At 66.2% G+C, this 14,952-nt stretch overlaps 1 protein-coding gene across 1 annotated transcript; it reads right to left on the bottom strand.

Annotated features, from left to right (window-relative positions):
• Positions 1-430: 430 nt before the first annotated feature.
• On the bottom strand, positions 431-14,385 carry SINHCAF (SIN3-HDAC complex associated factor). The gene is made up of 6 exons (XM_056107823.1): positions 14,174-14,385; positions 8,602-8,749; positions 7,351-7,450; positions 5,608-5,734; positions 3,274-3,424; positions 431-590 (listed from the first exon to the last, which is right to left on the bottom strand). The coding sequence occupies exons 1-6, from the start codon at positions 14,325-14,327 to the stop codon at positions 431-433; spliced, it is 840 nt and encodes a 279-aa protein (XP_055963798.1). The 5' UTR covers positions 14,328-14,385.
• Positions 14,386-14,952: the final 567 nt, after the last annotated feature.

Genomic DNA, 14,952 nt, shown 5'->3' with positions numbered 1-14,952 from the left:
GTCCACCTGAGGAGGCGACGGGGGCTCCCCGCGCCCTGCAGACTGAGAGAAGACCCCCAAGACCCTCCGGAGCGGGGCCCGGCCCGACGGTCACTGGGGGGTGGAGGGAACCGAGTGTAGCCAGCCACCTTACAGACGCCCCGACACCAATTCCAAAGAGAAAGACTAAAACTACAGACGCGTATCATACAACAGACCTGCGCTGGCCCTGAGCGTCCGGAGAAACCCGGACTTTAAGGAGCACTTGCCAGCAGCACCCGGCTTCCCGCAGCGGGACACGGGACACTCGGCGGCGGCGGCGGCACGCGCCCACCTCTCCTCGGGGCTGCAGGGCTGGGCGGCGGCCCCCCGCCCGACTATTCTAGAACTGTCTTTTGGCAGAATAGCAGGCGTGGAGCTGGAGGCGAGGGTGGTCCCGCTGCCGGTCTCGTCACCACTCCTGCGGGGGCGCGGGCAGCGGCTCCGGCCCGGGCGCCTCGGGCTTCTCGGCCGCCGCCTTCTTGTTGCCACAGCAGGGCTTGAAGAGGTGGGTGTCGATGAGGACCTCCCCGAACCGGCCTTTGTAGATGATCCCGCAGCACACCTTCTGCCTGCAAGGACAACAGCGGGCAGCGCGGCCCACGGTGAGGCGGGGGGAACCGCGCTGCCCCCCCGCGGCACGGCCTCCCCGGGGCCCAAGGTCTGGCCGGAGCAGCCCCGAACCCGGTCCGGAGACCCGACAGTGGGCGCGGCACTGTCCCCTGCCCAGGCTGACCCGAGTTCCAGCCCTGCCCACAGAAGTCGGCCCGAGTGCTCCCCGAGCACTGAGCCAGGGGTAACCTGGGGCAGGCTGGCTGTGGCTCCCAAACCAAGCAGTCTTAGCCTAACACCGTCAAACAGACACGAGGGCACAAGGGATCGCAACCGGGGGTCGCGTGTCTCCGAAAGGGAGAAACCCTCACTGCTGGTGACAGCCCCAGCCCTCGGCCCCTCGCGAATTCCTGTTCCAGGTCTGAGAAGGAAAGGCGGGTCTGTGCGGGCCACACGGCCCTGGACAACACTGGGGATGTGCCCTGGGAATACCCCACGGCAGAGCAGCCGCCGCACGGCTGGCCAAGGGTCCGAGGGAGCCTCCCCGGGCTGCACGCCTGCCGTACAAGTCTCTCAGCCGCCCCCCTCAACCTCCCCTGTTAAGACAATGTCACTTTGGTGACAAGGTTCTACTGGGCCAGGGCGGCTCCTGTCTCGTTCTCAGTCTGGGTGGACTTGGGGTCTTGAGGGCATGGGAGGGCCCAAGAGAAAGAACGTTCCGGAGGCTCAGCCCTCAGAAGCCGGCCTTTCCCCGGCAGCTCCCGGCACCGAGCCCCGTGCACCAGAGCCGGGGCAGGGGACACGGTCGGGGATTCCCCCTGACCCGGGGATGCTGCCACAGCATCGCGAGCCCGCCACTGAGGGACAAGCTTTTGCCTCCGCCCCGTGTTTCACTTCAGCTTGACGGGGTGGCGTGGACCCGGCATGGGCTCCCTCCCGGCAGCCAACGCGGGGCTGTGAGGCCTGTGAGGCCAAGGAGAGGCCGGCCAGCCCCGACTCAGCGCCGCCGCTCTGGCCCCGGAACTATTTTGCTCGACTTGTAAAATCTATTGGGTTCATTTATTGGCTTTTCGGTTTACAGCTGGCGATGCTCAGGGATTACTCCTGGCAGTGCTCAGGGGACGCCCCCAGAGATTAAAGCCGGGTCGGTTTTAATGAGCACTTGCGAGGCAAATGCCCCACTCTCGCTCCAGTCTGTCTGATGTATTTATTCTGTTTTTTTGAGCCACACCTGGCGGTGCTCAAGGCTTCCTCCTGGCGGGCTCAGGCTCACTCCTGGCTTTGCACTCAAGGATCACTCCTGACAGGGATCGGGGGACCACATGGGGTGTCTGGCGTGCGGCTTTGAAAAGCAACTTTAAATCTGAAATCCGGGTCAGAGCAATAGTATGACAGGTAGGGCGTTTGCCTTGCACGCATCCTACCTGGTTCAATCCCCGGTATCCCGTATGGTTGGAGCACTGCCAGGAGTCATTCCTGAGTGCAGAGCCAGGAGTAACCCCTGAGCATCGCTGGGTGCAACCAAAATAATAGAAATAATAATGAAATAAAATCGAAACCTAGCGATTCGTCCTCAGAACTCCAACCCGGGGTCTTTCTTGCCTGTGGCTGTGTGTTACTGACTGTGAGACGTGCAGAAAAGCTGCGCTTCTTTCCTAGCTGCAATGTCTATACCCTCACTCGCAAGCTTTGCCACCACGCCTCTCGGCTGAGTCGTTGTCCCTTGGACCCTGTCGCGCCAAGACCTCACTCGGCCGCTGCTTCTACTCCTCCCACTGTGCCGAATGGCGGCACCCGGGGGCCACACGCAGTGGATTTGAGCGGGGTCCCGGCTGGGTGCGAGGCCAGCGCCTCACTCCCTGAATTCTCCCAACAACCGACCCCCAACTTGTTTTTAGCGTCTGATTTGCTTTGGGGCCACGCGCAGCTGTGCTGAGGGACCACGCTGGCAGGGCCCGGGGGACCATGTGCCGAGACTAACCCCAGCCGGCTGCGGGCGGCAAGTGCCCAGCCCACTGGACGCTCTCTTGGGTCCTTGTTATTTCTCTTCCCAAGCAGGAAGTCTCAACACCTTCTCTCCCAAGTTTATTGGCACTCCTTTCCTCTGCGGTCCGGCCCCGCGCTGCCTTGCCAGCTGACCGCTGAGGGTCCTCAGCGACTTGCCCTCTCAGCGTCCTCTACTTCAGTGCCAGGCTTCTACTCCGGGGTCTCACACACACGCAACAGGTCCTCACCCGAGCGACATGCCTCGCTCAAGGCTATCTCTGAAGCTACGTGTGCATCTTCCAACACACGCACACACATCTATGCCCCAGGGAAGCAGCTCACTGCAAGACGGACATCACCCCAAGTCCGACTTCTGGCCCACCACACCACACCGGTGTGGCCCTAGGGGACCTGGGGTCCCTATTTCTGTAGAAAGGGGAGGAGGCTTCTGACCGCTGCTGTGGGGCGAGCCGCAGACCCCTGCATCAAACACCTCGGGGTCCCTCTACTCCAGTGAAGAATCATGGGTGTTGGTTGGCATTGGTGGTGCCCCGGATGGGACCCGGCACTTCCGTCTTAGCATGGGAAATTTGGTGGAATAGATTCTCCCCTGCCAGGGAATCCCAGCCCCTCGGCTTAGGTTTTCTTTCCGATGAATTTCCGCGGGGGAAGCACCGAATCCCACTCAGCCCTCGCGAGCCCCCGAGCGCGTCTCACCGTTTCCAGTAGGTGAGATCCAGGAAGGAGAACTCGGGCGTCCTGCTGGAGCCAGAAGGCAACTCCGTGTCGGAGCCTTCGTCCGACTGGTTGCTGTAGCAGGGGGACTGGGCGGGGGAGGCACTGGAGGTGGTGCTGTGGGCGTCGGAGTCTGCGGAGACAGGACACTCGTCAGCGGCCGGAGACCGGACAGACCGTGGGCCTTCACCACCCGGCCGGCCGCCTCTCCCCCGGCAGCTGACCCCTCCTCAGGGCAGGGCTGGGCCCAGGGCCTGTCACATGTGCAAGGCAAGAGCTTCACCTCTTTTTTTTTTTTTTTTGCTTTCTGGGTCACACCCGGCCATGCTCAGGGCTGACTCCTGGCTCTGCACTCAGGAATCACTCCTGGCGATGCTCGGGGGATGCTGGGAACCGAACCCGGGTTGGTCGTGTGCAAAGCAAACACCCTCCCTGCTGTGCTATCGCTCCCGCCAAGACCTTCACCTCTTGAGCAACAGACCTCGCCTAGAACAAAAACATTTTTTAATTTTTATTTTATTCTGTTTCTGCTTGAGAGCCACACCCAGATCTGCTCAGGGCTCACACCGGGCTCTGCACTCAGAATTCGCCAGCTCGGGGAAACAGAGGCTGATGGGGTCGGACCCAGGCTGGCTGCGTGTGAGGCGAACGCCCTCCCAGCTGTTCTACCGCTCAGGCCCAAGACTGCAAACACGTCTGGGAGAACAACTGAGCTCGGCTCTCAGGGTGAGAGAAAGGGCTCTTCCCCGCCTGCTCTCAGGAGAGAGGTGGCCGCCGAGTGTCTCATCCAAGCTCAGACACAGGAGGGCAGGCCTGAAAGGCCACTGCCACCTGCCATCAAGGGGACAGGCTGGTGGGCACGAGCTGGGCCGGGAACTCTGGGGCGTGGCACCCCCTGCCCGGCACAGGGCGAGGCGGCAGGAACCCACGGGCGAGGAAGCTGCCACTTGGCCAGACAGCCCCTGAGATGCAGGGAGCCCAGCACAGCACAGAGGGTCCAGACACCAACCAGGGGCCCAGAAAGCCCGCAAGTCAAGGAAGAGACTGCCCAGTGTCCCCGGGACGTGACCCATAACGGACAGTCTCCACCGGCAGCTGCGCCCGCAAGGATGCAGGCGGCGACGGGGACCAACAGCTTCTGCCTCAGAGTCCTGTGATGCCAAAGGGAGAGGCACAGCTGCGCGGCGGCCCTCTCTGGGGCGGGCAGCCCCAACGGCCACCTCCCTGGACGCAGCGTGTCCTCCGCGTTCACTCTTGGCCCTGCCCGGCTCTGCCTGGCTAACGTGGAGCTGAGACTCTCGTGCCCTACATGACACAGCCAGACCCACCCTGGTCTCCGCGGCCTCCACCACGCTCAGCGGACACACCCCGGGCCATTCCTCCCACTCTCCCTGTGTGTGCGGCTCAGGCTCTTCGCGTGTTCCCCATCTGCACATGCCCAGGTGTGTGTGTGCGCTCGGGGCGGTCCTCCCCCAAGAAGCAACACGCCTGCACTTCTCCAGGACGAAGGACGCTCAGCCCCCACGAGGTGCCCCAGAACGGTTCAGCCACACCCCACGGCTCGTCCACGCGGCAGCGACCATGAGAGCCTCACAGGAGAGGCCCTGGGCAGCCGAGGAGGCGCCTCACGTCACCGCACATGGACTCACGAGCCCAGCCAGCCATGGCTGACCACACTCCAAACCCCACACGCACCCCCTCCGGGAAGGACGGTTACGTCCATCGGCACTTGCCCTCGGAGCAACAGAGCTAACAGCGCAAACGAGGATGACAATCGCCAGCCTTCACGGGAGCAGTTGGGCCCAGGGCCGCCTGCCTCTCCCGTCCTCTCTGACAGACCCTGCCCGGCTCTGACTGTGCCCCTGCTCCTTCCTGTCCCCGCCCCTGCCCGCAAACGGCCCCTCCCAGCCCCCCCAGGCCCGATCCCTGAGCACACGGTCCAGAGCAAGCCCCGAGCACCGCTGAGGGCGGCCCCACAACCAGACAAGGAGACCACGCAGGACAGACATCGCAGCTTTCAGGGGCATGCCGGGGGGGCCCTGGCCTTGCACGTGGCCGACCGGGGTTCAACTCCCCGCCCCCCCGTTGGTGCCCTGGCGTGCTAGGCGTGGTTCCGGAGCACAGAACCAGGAGTGACCCCTGGGCACCACCGGGCGTGACGCCCAAACGAAGCAGAACAAGCGTGTCCTGGTCTAGGAAGGGGGAGCGCAGCCGGGCCCTGCGGGAACGCCCAGTGCCGAGCTGTCAGCCGCGTGCCGGGAGTGGCCGGGCCCCGCGCCCCGCGCCCCGCGTCTCAGAGTCCCGCGTCCCACTCACTGTGGCGTTTGAGCTCCTTCTGCAGCTTGCTCATCTGGCTGCTCTTCATCCTGCTGCCCGGCAGCGGCTTCACTTTCTTTGGCTTCAAGGTCGTCTTCAGACTGGGGCCTGCCCTCGCGTCCACCACCTGGAGGGAAACGCTGGGTGTCGGGGTCCTGGCCAGCTGACGCTGGCAAACTGGAGGGCGAACCCCCGAAGTCGCCAGACTTACTCCCTAAAGGGGAGGGAGCGGGGAGGGGAGAAGCCTCCGCCTTGACCCTCTCTCTCTGCTCCGCGAGATTCCTGGACTCCTGCCACCGCAGAGAGAGAGACCCACAGGGGGAGTCTGGTGGTCAAGCAGTTCTCCATTTATTGGCCCCTACCCAGGGGTCCTTAGAGTACACGGGTGGGGGGTCCCACATTCTGGGGGTGCAATCCCACACACAGTGCATTGCTCAGGTAGGACTTGTACAGATGTCAGTCAACGATTTCCATGTCCTACTCGTAGGGCCCGGTTAACAATATGGGTAGGTGGGCACAGTCATGCCCCTCATTCTTGACCAGAGTGCCCGCCTGTGAGGAGTGCTGGAGCGGGACCCCTGGGTCTTTGTAAACAGGGCCAGCTCTTGCCTCCGGGGGCAGGGGATTTGGTCAAAGTCTCAGGCTAGCTGCTGAGCCCCCAACATCTGGGCGGTCCCTGCCGCTCAAAGGCCCTGCCCTCCCCGCGACCGTCAGCCCTGGGCCCTCTGCCGGGCAGCACCTGGGCAAGACCGAGCCAGGGCACCCGAGCCTTCCTAGCTGCACCTGGCCCCCCAGGTTGTTCTGATTTCAGAAAACCTCCACATTCTTGTACTTTCACTTGACCTTCACCACCCAACTGTAAAGGGCCAGTTTAAAGTGAAGGAAAACAAAGCAAAGAGGAAATTATGTATTTCCCCGTTTTTCACTTATCTCATAAATGAGCTCAAGGACAGGGGGCTGGGGCGGAGGGCAGAGATGGGCTGAGTGTCCGACCGCCCAGGGCCGGTGCTCCCCACTTCACCGAGGCCGCCCCCGCTAGCACGCTGCCCGCCACACAGCGCGGCCACCACCAGACACAGAAGGAAGCGGCCCTGGGAACCAGCCTGCGGGCCAAGCCACAGCCACACGGGCCCCCGACCTGCTGCCAAGGGCCACCGGCGCCCCTCCACGAGGCCTCGCAAGGGATGAAACAGCACGGGGTGTGGCGCCGGCCTTGCACGCGGCTGTCCCGGGTTCGATCCCCGGAACATATCCCCCGAGCCTGCCAGGAGTGGCCCTGAGCACCCAGGTGTGGCCCCCAAGAAACCAAGAAAGTGGGAAAAAGAACAAGAGTCCCACAAGAAATCTAGCGCTGTGAGGCAGAGCACAGCTGCATCCCAGCCTGGTCCCGCCCAACCCGACCCGCACGGCTGCCTGCATGGGCATGTGACTGTCTGGGGGTCACACCAACAGGCTGGGGCCTGAGGGGTCAAGCTCGGGGTGCTGGGGTGGAACCCGGGCCTGCCGTGTGCCTGAGCCGTCCTCACGGGCGCTGCCCACAGCACACAGCCGAGGGGACGGTGGGGTCAGGCCACCCGGGGCTCATCAACACAAACGTGGCCCCAGGGCCGAGCCAGGTCCAGCTTCAGGTGGCCGGGCACTGACCCTGGCGCAGCTCTGTCAGCCAGGACACGCTGCTTGTCCAGCGAGGGCCAGGGAGGTCACCCGAGCACGCCGGGGAGACAGCGAGGGTCGCACACTCACGTGGTTCCAGTTCTTCTTGGAGCCCGCGGGCAGCTTCTTCCAGCGTTTCACCAGCAGCACACAGGCGTTGCAGATGTCTCCCGAGCGGGTCTCGTGCAACCTGCCGGGAGCACAGTGTTGGGAGCCAGCACCGATGGCGAGCGTGTGCGTGTGCGTGTGTGTGTTAGGGGCAGGGCACTGGTGGAGAGCGTGTGTGCGCGCACACATGCGTGTGTGGGGTAGCTAGCGAGGGTCCCCGGGCAGGGGGTCCCCGTGCCATCATCTCCCTAACCAAGAAGCCCAAGGGCCTCCACACTCCAGAGTTCACGTCCAGCGTCCTAGACAGGCCAGTTCCAGGTCTCTGTGGTGTAGTTCTCACAAGCCAGTAACTTCTAGACCAGGGAACCAATTCTTTGTGCCACAGCTTGATCACTTGAAAGATCAGGAACGTTTTTTTTGTTTTTATAAAATGTTTTTAATTGTGCTTTTTTTTTTTTGCTTATTTTTTTTGGGGGGAAGGGTCACACCCGGCCATGCACAGGGGTTACTCCTGGCTCTGCACTCAGGAGTCACTCCTGGCGGCGCTCCGGGGACCATATGGGATGCTGGGAATCGAACCCAGGCCGGCCGCTTGCTTGCAAGGCAAACGCCCTACCCGCTGTGCTATCTCTCCAGCCCCATCAGGAATGTTCTGAATCAACAGCAAAACGTAAGGCCTAGACAGAAGAGGTCCTGGGGAGTGTGGTTCGAGTGACACAACGCCACACTCTGGGTCAAACACTGCTGGCTGCAGTTCCCCAATCGTCCAGCTAAGGAGAGCTGCAACTCAGAAGTCCTGGGGCCTGAGTGACAGCATGGGGGGGGGGGGGGTCTGCCCTGGCTTCCCCCTGCAGAGGAGGGTCCCCAAGTGCAGAGACACGAGCCCAGTTCCGAGCACTGCCATTGTGGCCCCCAAACAAAACTCACAAAGAGCAAAGCCAACGGAAACTGGGACAAGGGTCAAAAATGCGACCAAGGGCAGGACTGACCCCAGAGGCCACTGTCTGGTTCTGGCGTCTGGCTGGGCAGTGGCTCCTCTGTGGACCAAGGACGCGGCTCTGGAAGCCCCCCCGGGGGCAAGGACAGCGAGCCGGACACGCCCCTCAGCAGGCCAGGCAAAACTCTATTTCTATGGGAAAGGGGGAACAGGGGAAGGGGGGGCGGGGGGGGGGGGGGGAACGAGAGGCCCCGGGGCAGCTGTACAGGGCGCTGACGCGGCAGAGACGGGCTCACCCGAAGCAGCTCTGGAAGTCCTTCTCGTAGCGCTTGCTGTCCGTGAACCGCGAGCTGGACGACTTGGCCCTGCAGATACAGCAGCCCTCGAGACTCCGGTACATCTTTGGCTTGTGGAAACCGAACATCTTTCCTCCCGGGCGACAGTCTGCGGGCGGAGGGAGGGACAGCCGTGAGGTCTCGGCTCTGAGACCAGGGTTCTGAGCCCCTCTCGGCCCCGCCCGCAAGAAACAAGGCGGGACGGGCCTCTTAGGGAAGTTCCTGAGTGCAGTGACAAAACTCCCCCTCAGGGAGGCCTTAGGAAGATGCCCGCAGCCACACACACAACAAAGAAACACCCTAAACTTCAGCAGGGCCCCCTGCCCGGCACCTCTGCTGGAGGGGCACCCACTGGGGGACGTTCTCAGCACTGGCCGTGCTCACTGACCCTCAGAGCAAGAGACCCTGGCGCCGGCCGCCCCACGCTCCGGCAGTGGGAACGCAGAGAGCACTGATTCGGGCAGGGAGCGAGCGGGTTCTGGACAGAAAGCACTGCACAGGATGTGAACAGAGCAGCACAGGCCCGCGGGAGGCCGAGCAGGATGCCAGGAAAGGGCAGGAGATAAACGCGCCCCACGCCCCCAGAAGGGACAGGGGGCCGCGGGGACCCTGACCGCCCCGTCCAAGGCCAGCAGCAGCCCCATCTCCGTGGCCAGTCACCAAAGCACCGGCTCAGTCCACACCAGAAGAGGGACACCACGCCAGCGCCCCACAAACCCCCGAGCAGGCCCCAACTGCCGTGCGGGTCTGGGGTCCAGTTCTGGAGAGAGTGACGGGGCGAGCAGATGGGAAGGCGGACGCGGGGAACACCCGGCGGTCAGGAGAGACAGAACAGCTGGAATCTGCTTCCAAGGAAACACAAGCACGCTCGGGGCTGCGGATGAAGCTGGCCCCTCAGGGCTCCTGCCCAGAGCACCACGCCCAGGGCGGCCAGGCCGGCCCCAGGCCCCAGGAGAGGACGTGAGCAGAGGCAGGTCGCCTTCTAGGCGGGGATGGAGGTGCCCTGCACCGCGAAGGTGATCCCAGCTGCGACTCAGCCTTCCCGGCCACACCCGGGCCGCAGTTTTGAAGGACCCCCCCCACCCCCCCCCCCGGCACCCGGCACCTCCCAGAGTGTGGACAAGCCAGGCCCCGACAGCAACGGAGCTGGCCGAGTCGCTGCAGGCCTGGAGGCCGGGGAACGCCATGGCTACTGCTAACCGCAAACCAACGCCATCCTGCCCGGCCACCAGGAGCCAACCTGGAGCCAACGGTCCCTGCACTGCTGGGGGCAGGCAGGGCGGGGGGAGGGGAGGGGGGTGCAGAAACATGCAGGAAACTTGCCCAGCCGCCCCCACAACGACACGCCCCCCCTCCCCGTGCCCAGCGAGGGCTTCAGCCAGAAACGGGAGGGAGCAGCGGCCGGAGGCGTCTCCAGACACTCTGCGGCCTCCGAACCCCATCAGCCTTTCCCCAGCCTGCTCGCCCGCCTGGAGGAGGCACCTGGGCTCGCCAGGGAATCCACAGGAGGCTGGTTCGGGGTTTGTTTACAGCAACCCAGTTAAGCCACGGAGCTTTGGGGAAGCCAGAGATAAACTCAGTTTCCCACAAAAACCTACAAACCCACTAATTAAAAAAAAAAAAAAACGCCTTATCTCTGGAGGAAAACCAAGGACACAAACTGTCTCTGGAACCCAGTTCGGGGACGGGGGCAGCGCCTGGACGCCCACACCATTCCAGCTGCTCCTAGTGACACATCGTGTGCAACTGAAGGATTCTGGGGCAAGGACCTGCCTCACTCTTTCTGACGAGGACACTCTGGCACGGGGCTGTGACGGAAGCACGACCTCCCTGCGAGGGGTGGTAGAACCCTGGCAGAGAAAACGGAGCTCTGGGATAAAGCCCCAAGCCAGGAAAGATTCGGCTGTTTAAATGCTGATCGAAGCCGGCATCTGTCTGCCAGGGCTAGCGTGACCGTCGTGAACCCCTGGCTCTCCCGAGGGCCACAGACACGACACGCGCACACTTGGAGGGTGAACTTCACCAGCTCACTGTCCGGACAACGCGGGCCCTGCGGCGAGCCCGCCCGCGCGCCAACAGCACCAGGATTCACACGGTCCAGGCGTCTCCGTGACGAGCACAGTGAACGCTGGCACGGACCCGCCGCTCCCGGCTCCCCAGGGCACTTTCACTCACACCCCCTTGGCTACCGCGGCCACAGCACCGGGCTTTTAAAGCAGTTTGAGACTGATCAGCTGGGCGTGAGCGCGGCGGCAGGGAAGTCTCGGGCTGGCCCCGCCTCCCGCTGAATGAAAGGGGAAGCGGCAGGGGAGGGGCGAAGGCGGGCGGCGGGCGGCGAGGGCCCGCGTCCCCCAGGCCCCCTCGGAGCCAACACGCGGAAGCAGGAAGTGAAGAAGCTCATTCTATTTTCCCCGTCCTTTAACACTCGGGAGATTCCTACCGCTGCAAAAGTAAACTCAAAAGCGTGAGGCTGGAAGGGCGGCGAACACCCAGGAAAACGGAAAAAGTCCGGAACCCGCTCATCGAACAAGTCAGACCTCAAGGCCCCGGCGTGCTTTCCAGAACACCCACAGCTCAACATAACAAAGACCAACTTCTGGGGGCCCCAGCAGTTGCACAGCAGGGAGGGGCCGGCCCTGCACGCGGCCGACCCGGGCTCAAAGCCCTGCACCTCCTGCGGTCTCCCCGAGCACCGCCGGGAGCAATCCCTGAGCGCAGAGCCAGGAGGAACCCCGAGCATCGCCAGGTGTGGCCCCAAGCCCGCCCAAGTCTCCGAACTGTAGCCCGGGGAGGAGGCTGAGGGGTGGAGCAGACACGTGTCCGTCGCCTCCCGGAGCAAGAAGACCTGGGGCAGGAGCTGCGGAACCCGGAAAGCCCGGGGCCTTACTTTCGCTCCCCCTCACCCCCCAGCCCCCACCTCCCGCGGGGAGGGGGCAGCTCAGCAAACTTCCTCCGTGCCCACCCCAGGAGCGGCCAGCAGGAGGGCAGGAGCGGGGAGGAAGCTGGCAGGAACAAAGGCGCAGGGACGAGCGAGCAGGCGAGCACACGGGCCATTTCCTCCCCCTGCCGCCCTCCGGACTGGGGTCCCCACTTCCTCCCTTTCAAGGACCGCATCCCCCCACCCCCCGCCCCAGGACAGAGGAAGAGGCCCAGGCTGGCTGCACTTGTCCGGCAGTCCCCGCGACGCCCACCCGACCCAGAGCCCCTCCTGCAGAAGGGGTCAAGCTGGGTGTCCAGCCGGCCCCAGCTCGGAGCTCAGAGCCCGCAGAGCCGCCCCGGACCGCGCGGCGGCTCAGGGTCACCGACCGGAAATGGCCACGGGAGCCCGGCGCGACAGCCCGGGTCCCGCCGGAACTCCCGGGAGCGAAGCCGCGTGAGTCCTGGGCCACGGCCAACGGCAGCCGCGATCCCCAGGAGTCCGTCCCCCCCACAGTCCCCCGAAGCCCGGCTCCTGGAAAGAGACTCAGCTTTCCAGGTCCAGCACTAAGGCCAGCAAGGTGGACCGTCCCAAGGTGCCACTGCCCGCCTTTCGGGAGGGGGTGTGCTAGCTCCCGGCCACGTGGCTGCAGCTTCACCGGGGCCAGGAGGCCTAAGGACCCTCCTCCGGACGCACCCCAGCCCACAGCAATTCCCAAGTGGGGGGGACTTGCCCTGCACGGGGCCCACCCAGGCTCCGTCCCTGCACGCCATCGGGCGTGACCCAGACTCCCGCCTTCCGCGCCTCACCTGTCCTGCCCCCCTGGTCACAAAGGCCACCTGGCAAGCACCCCAAGCCATAGCCCATAACCATCCACCAGGAGCCCGGCTGGGCCCACCCCCCACCGTGCACGTGGGTGGGCTCAGGACAGCATCTGGACTCCTGGCAGAAGGGCAGAGCTGCCCAGCACGTGGGGCCCTGATAGTCCAGGAGCGTCCACATCCCTGCCCAACTTCTGTCTGAGCCGGGCAGCGGCCGGAACTCAGACCCTTCTAGAATTCCTTCCCCCGACAGAACGCTGGGGTGGCTTTACGGGACACCCACCCAGCACACGCGGCCGGCCCCTCACGCTGGTGTCGCTGGCGTGCGAACCCCCCTGCTCAGACACAGAACCCGCAAGCCTGACGTCACGCGGGGCCGGGAGCAGCGTGCATGGTGGGGCGTCCTGCCAACAGCACCGGCCCTGGGCGGGACGGGAAAGGGTGTCCACAACAAAGGTGGGCATTAAAAAGCCCATGTTTCAGGGGGCCAGGGCACTCTGCAGAAGGCACCGAGGTGCGACCACCCCCACCCCGCACTGCAGGTACCCACAGGAGAGAGATCCCAGAGCAGAGCCAGGAGCGAGCCCTGAGCACGCCGGGCATGGAGTGGAAGAGTAATGATCTTACAAAGCTGGTGTTTCAAAAGGAGGGATTTTCCCCTTTGAATCCTTTTAGCCTGGGCATTTGGGCGGAAAACGGGGAGGTCTAAAGAAAAGGTAAACTGAGTCAACTGCTTCCAGGAGCGATGACTGGCAAAAGCAACCCGAGGCAGCAGCGTTGGGAGCGACATCGATGACACACTTCGCTTATCTGGGCAGGCGTGTGTGGGGGGAGAGGACAGGGAAGAATCTCGGCCGGGGCTCCCGCCGCGGAGGGGACACCCCGAGAGCGCCCCTGGGAGCGGGCAGCCCCGGAACTTCAAAGCCCGCCCGGCCCGGCCCGGCCCAACTGGAACTTCTGCACTGCAGGGGCGCAGCGGAGCAGCTCCCGGGCGGGACAGCGAGGACCCCCTGCCCTGCCCTGCCCTGCCCTGCCCGGAGCCCCCTGCCCCAAAGCGTGACTCAGGACGGCCGGGGGTCCTCGCGCGCCGCCCCCCAGACCCACCCACCCACACCCGGGCCGCGGTCAGCGCCGGGCCAGCACGCGGGCGCGCCGGGCCGGGGCGCGTCCACTGCCCCGAGTTGTCAGGACAACGGCGGCCGCGCGGCCGGGCCCGGCGGGCAGGTCGGGCTGCGGGGGCGCGGGCGGGCGGGGGTCCCGCCACCTGCTGCACGGCCGAGACCCTCGGGCGGGCGCGGGCGCCGGGCGGGCGGCCCCCTCCCGGCTGGACCTGCAGCCGCGGGGCACCGTCCACGTGCGGGACCCCCGATCGCGGCCACGTGCGTCCGGGACCCCGGGTCCGCGTCCACGTGCGGGACCCCGGCCGCGTCCACGTGTCCGGGCCCCGGAGCCGGGCCGGGCCGGCGGGCCGGACCCCGCGGCCCCCAAGGTCACGCGGCCGGGCGCCAACAGGTGCCGGACAAAGCGCGGGGCCCGCACGCGGCCCTTTGTCTCCCGCCCGCCGCGACCCCCCGGCGCCCGCGCGTCATTGTCCCGCGCACGTGCTCGCGCCGGGCCGGGGGCGGGCGGGCCGGGCCGGGCCGGGCCGGGGTCGGGGCCGGGGCCGGGGCCGGGGTCGCCGCCGCGCCCGGCCCGCCCGCCCGCGCGCCCCCGGCCCGCCCGGCCCCCGGCGCCCCGGCCCGCCGCCCCCGCCCGCCGCCCGCCCGCGCCCCCGGCCCGCGGCCCGCGCACTCACCGCGCCGACGCGCCCCCCGCGGCGTGCACGCTCGCCAGGCCCCCGCGCCGCACCTCGGGGTGCAGTTGCCACCGCGGCCGGGAAGGTGCAGCCTCGGCGCCTCTGCGCACGCGCGCCGCCCGCCGCCCGCGGCGCTCCCCGGGCTCATTTGCATGCGGGCGCGCGCGCGCCGGCGGGGGCGGGGCCTGGCGGGCGCGCGCGCCCCCGGCGCCTCTATTGTCCTTTTAAGGGGCGACGCGGCGCGGCGCGGGAAAAGCGGCGGCCGCGGCCCGGGGCGGGGCCTGCCTACTACGGTGACGTCACGTAAACAAACGCGCGCCGCGGGGGCGCGGGGCGGGCCGGGGCCGGGGGCGCCGCGCCTGGGTGGGCGTGGCCGCGCCGGGAGGAGCGGGGCCCGCCGGGAAGGGCGGGGCGGGGGCGGGGCCACAGGTGGGGGCGGGGCCTGCGGGACGAGTCCGAGCAGCGCTGGGAGGGGCGTGGCTACGCTTGTGTGGGGTGGGCGTGGCCGATCTGGGGGCGGGGCCTGCGGGACGAGCCCGAGCAGTGCTGGGAGGGGCGGGGCTACGCGTGTGTGGGGTGGGCGTGGCCGACCTGGGGGCGGGGCCTGCGGGACGAGCCCGGGCCGCGCTGGGAGGGGCGGGACCTTGCTCGGGCGGGCGTGGTCTAGCGCGAGTGGGCGTGGTCTGCCGGCCGCGCACCTGCGGCGTTTCCGGCCCGCGGAGGTCGGGCTGGCAGGGGCTGGCGCTCAGCGCGTGCGTCCAGCATGGGGGCTCGGAGTG

This window comes from Sorex fumeus, unplaced genomic scaffold (assembly GCF_029834395.1).
Source record: "Sorex fumeus unplaced genomic scaffold, SorFum_2.1 ptg000177l, whole genome shotgun sequence".
Classification (NCBI taxonomy): Eukaryota; Metazoa; Chordata; class Mammalia; order Eulipotyphla; family Soricidae; genus Sorex; species Sorex fumeus.
The sequence above is the reverse complement of the archived record's forward strand: the minus strand, read 5'-3'. Positions and strand labels throughout refer to the sequence as shown.

Excerpts from the sequence above, each read along its gene's own strand:
- SINHCAF (XM_056107823.1), bottom strand. The coding sequence starts at position 14,327 with ATGCAAATGAGCCCGGGGAGCGCCGCGGGCGGCGGGCGGCGCGCGTGC. Across the intron at positions 8,750-14,173 it reads GCGGGGGGCGCGTCGGCGCG|ACTGTCGCCCGGGAGGAAAG; the intron begins GTGAGTGCGCGG and ends CTCCGCCCGCAG. Across the intron at positions 5,735-7,350 it reads CCAAGAAGAACTGGAACCAC|GTGGTGGACGCGAGGGCAGG; the intron begins GTGAGTGTGCGA and ends GTTTCCCTCCAG.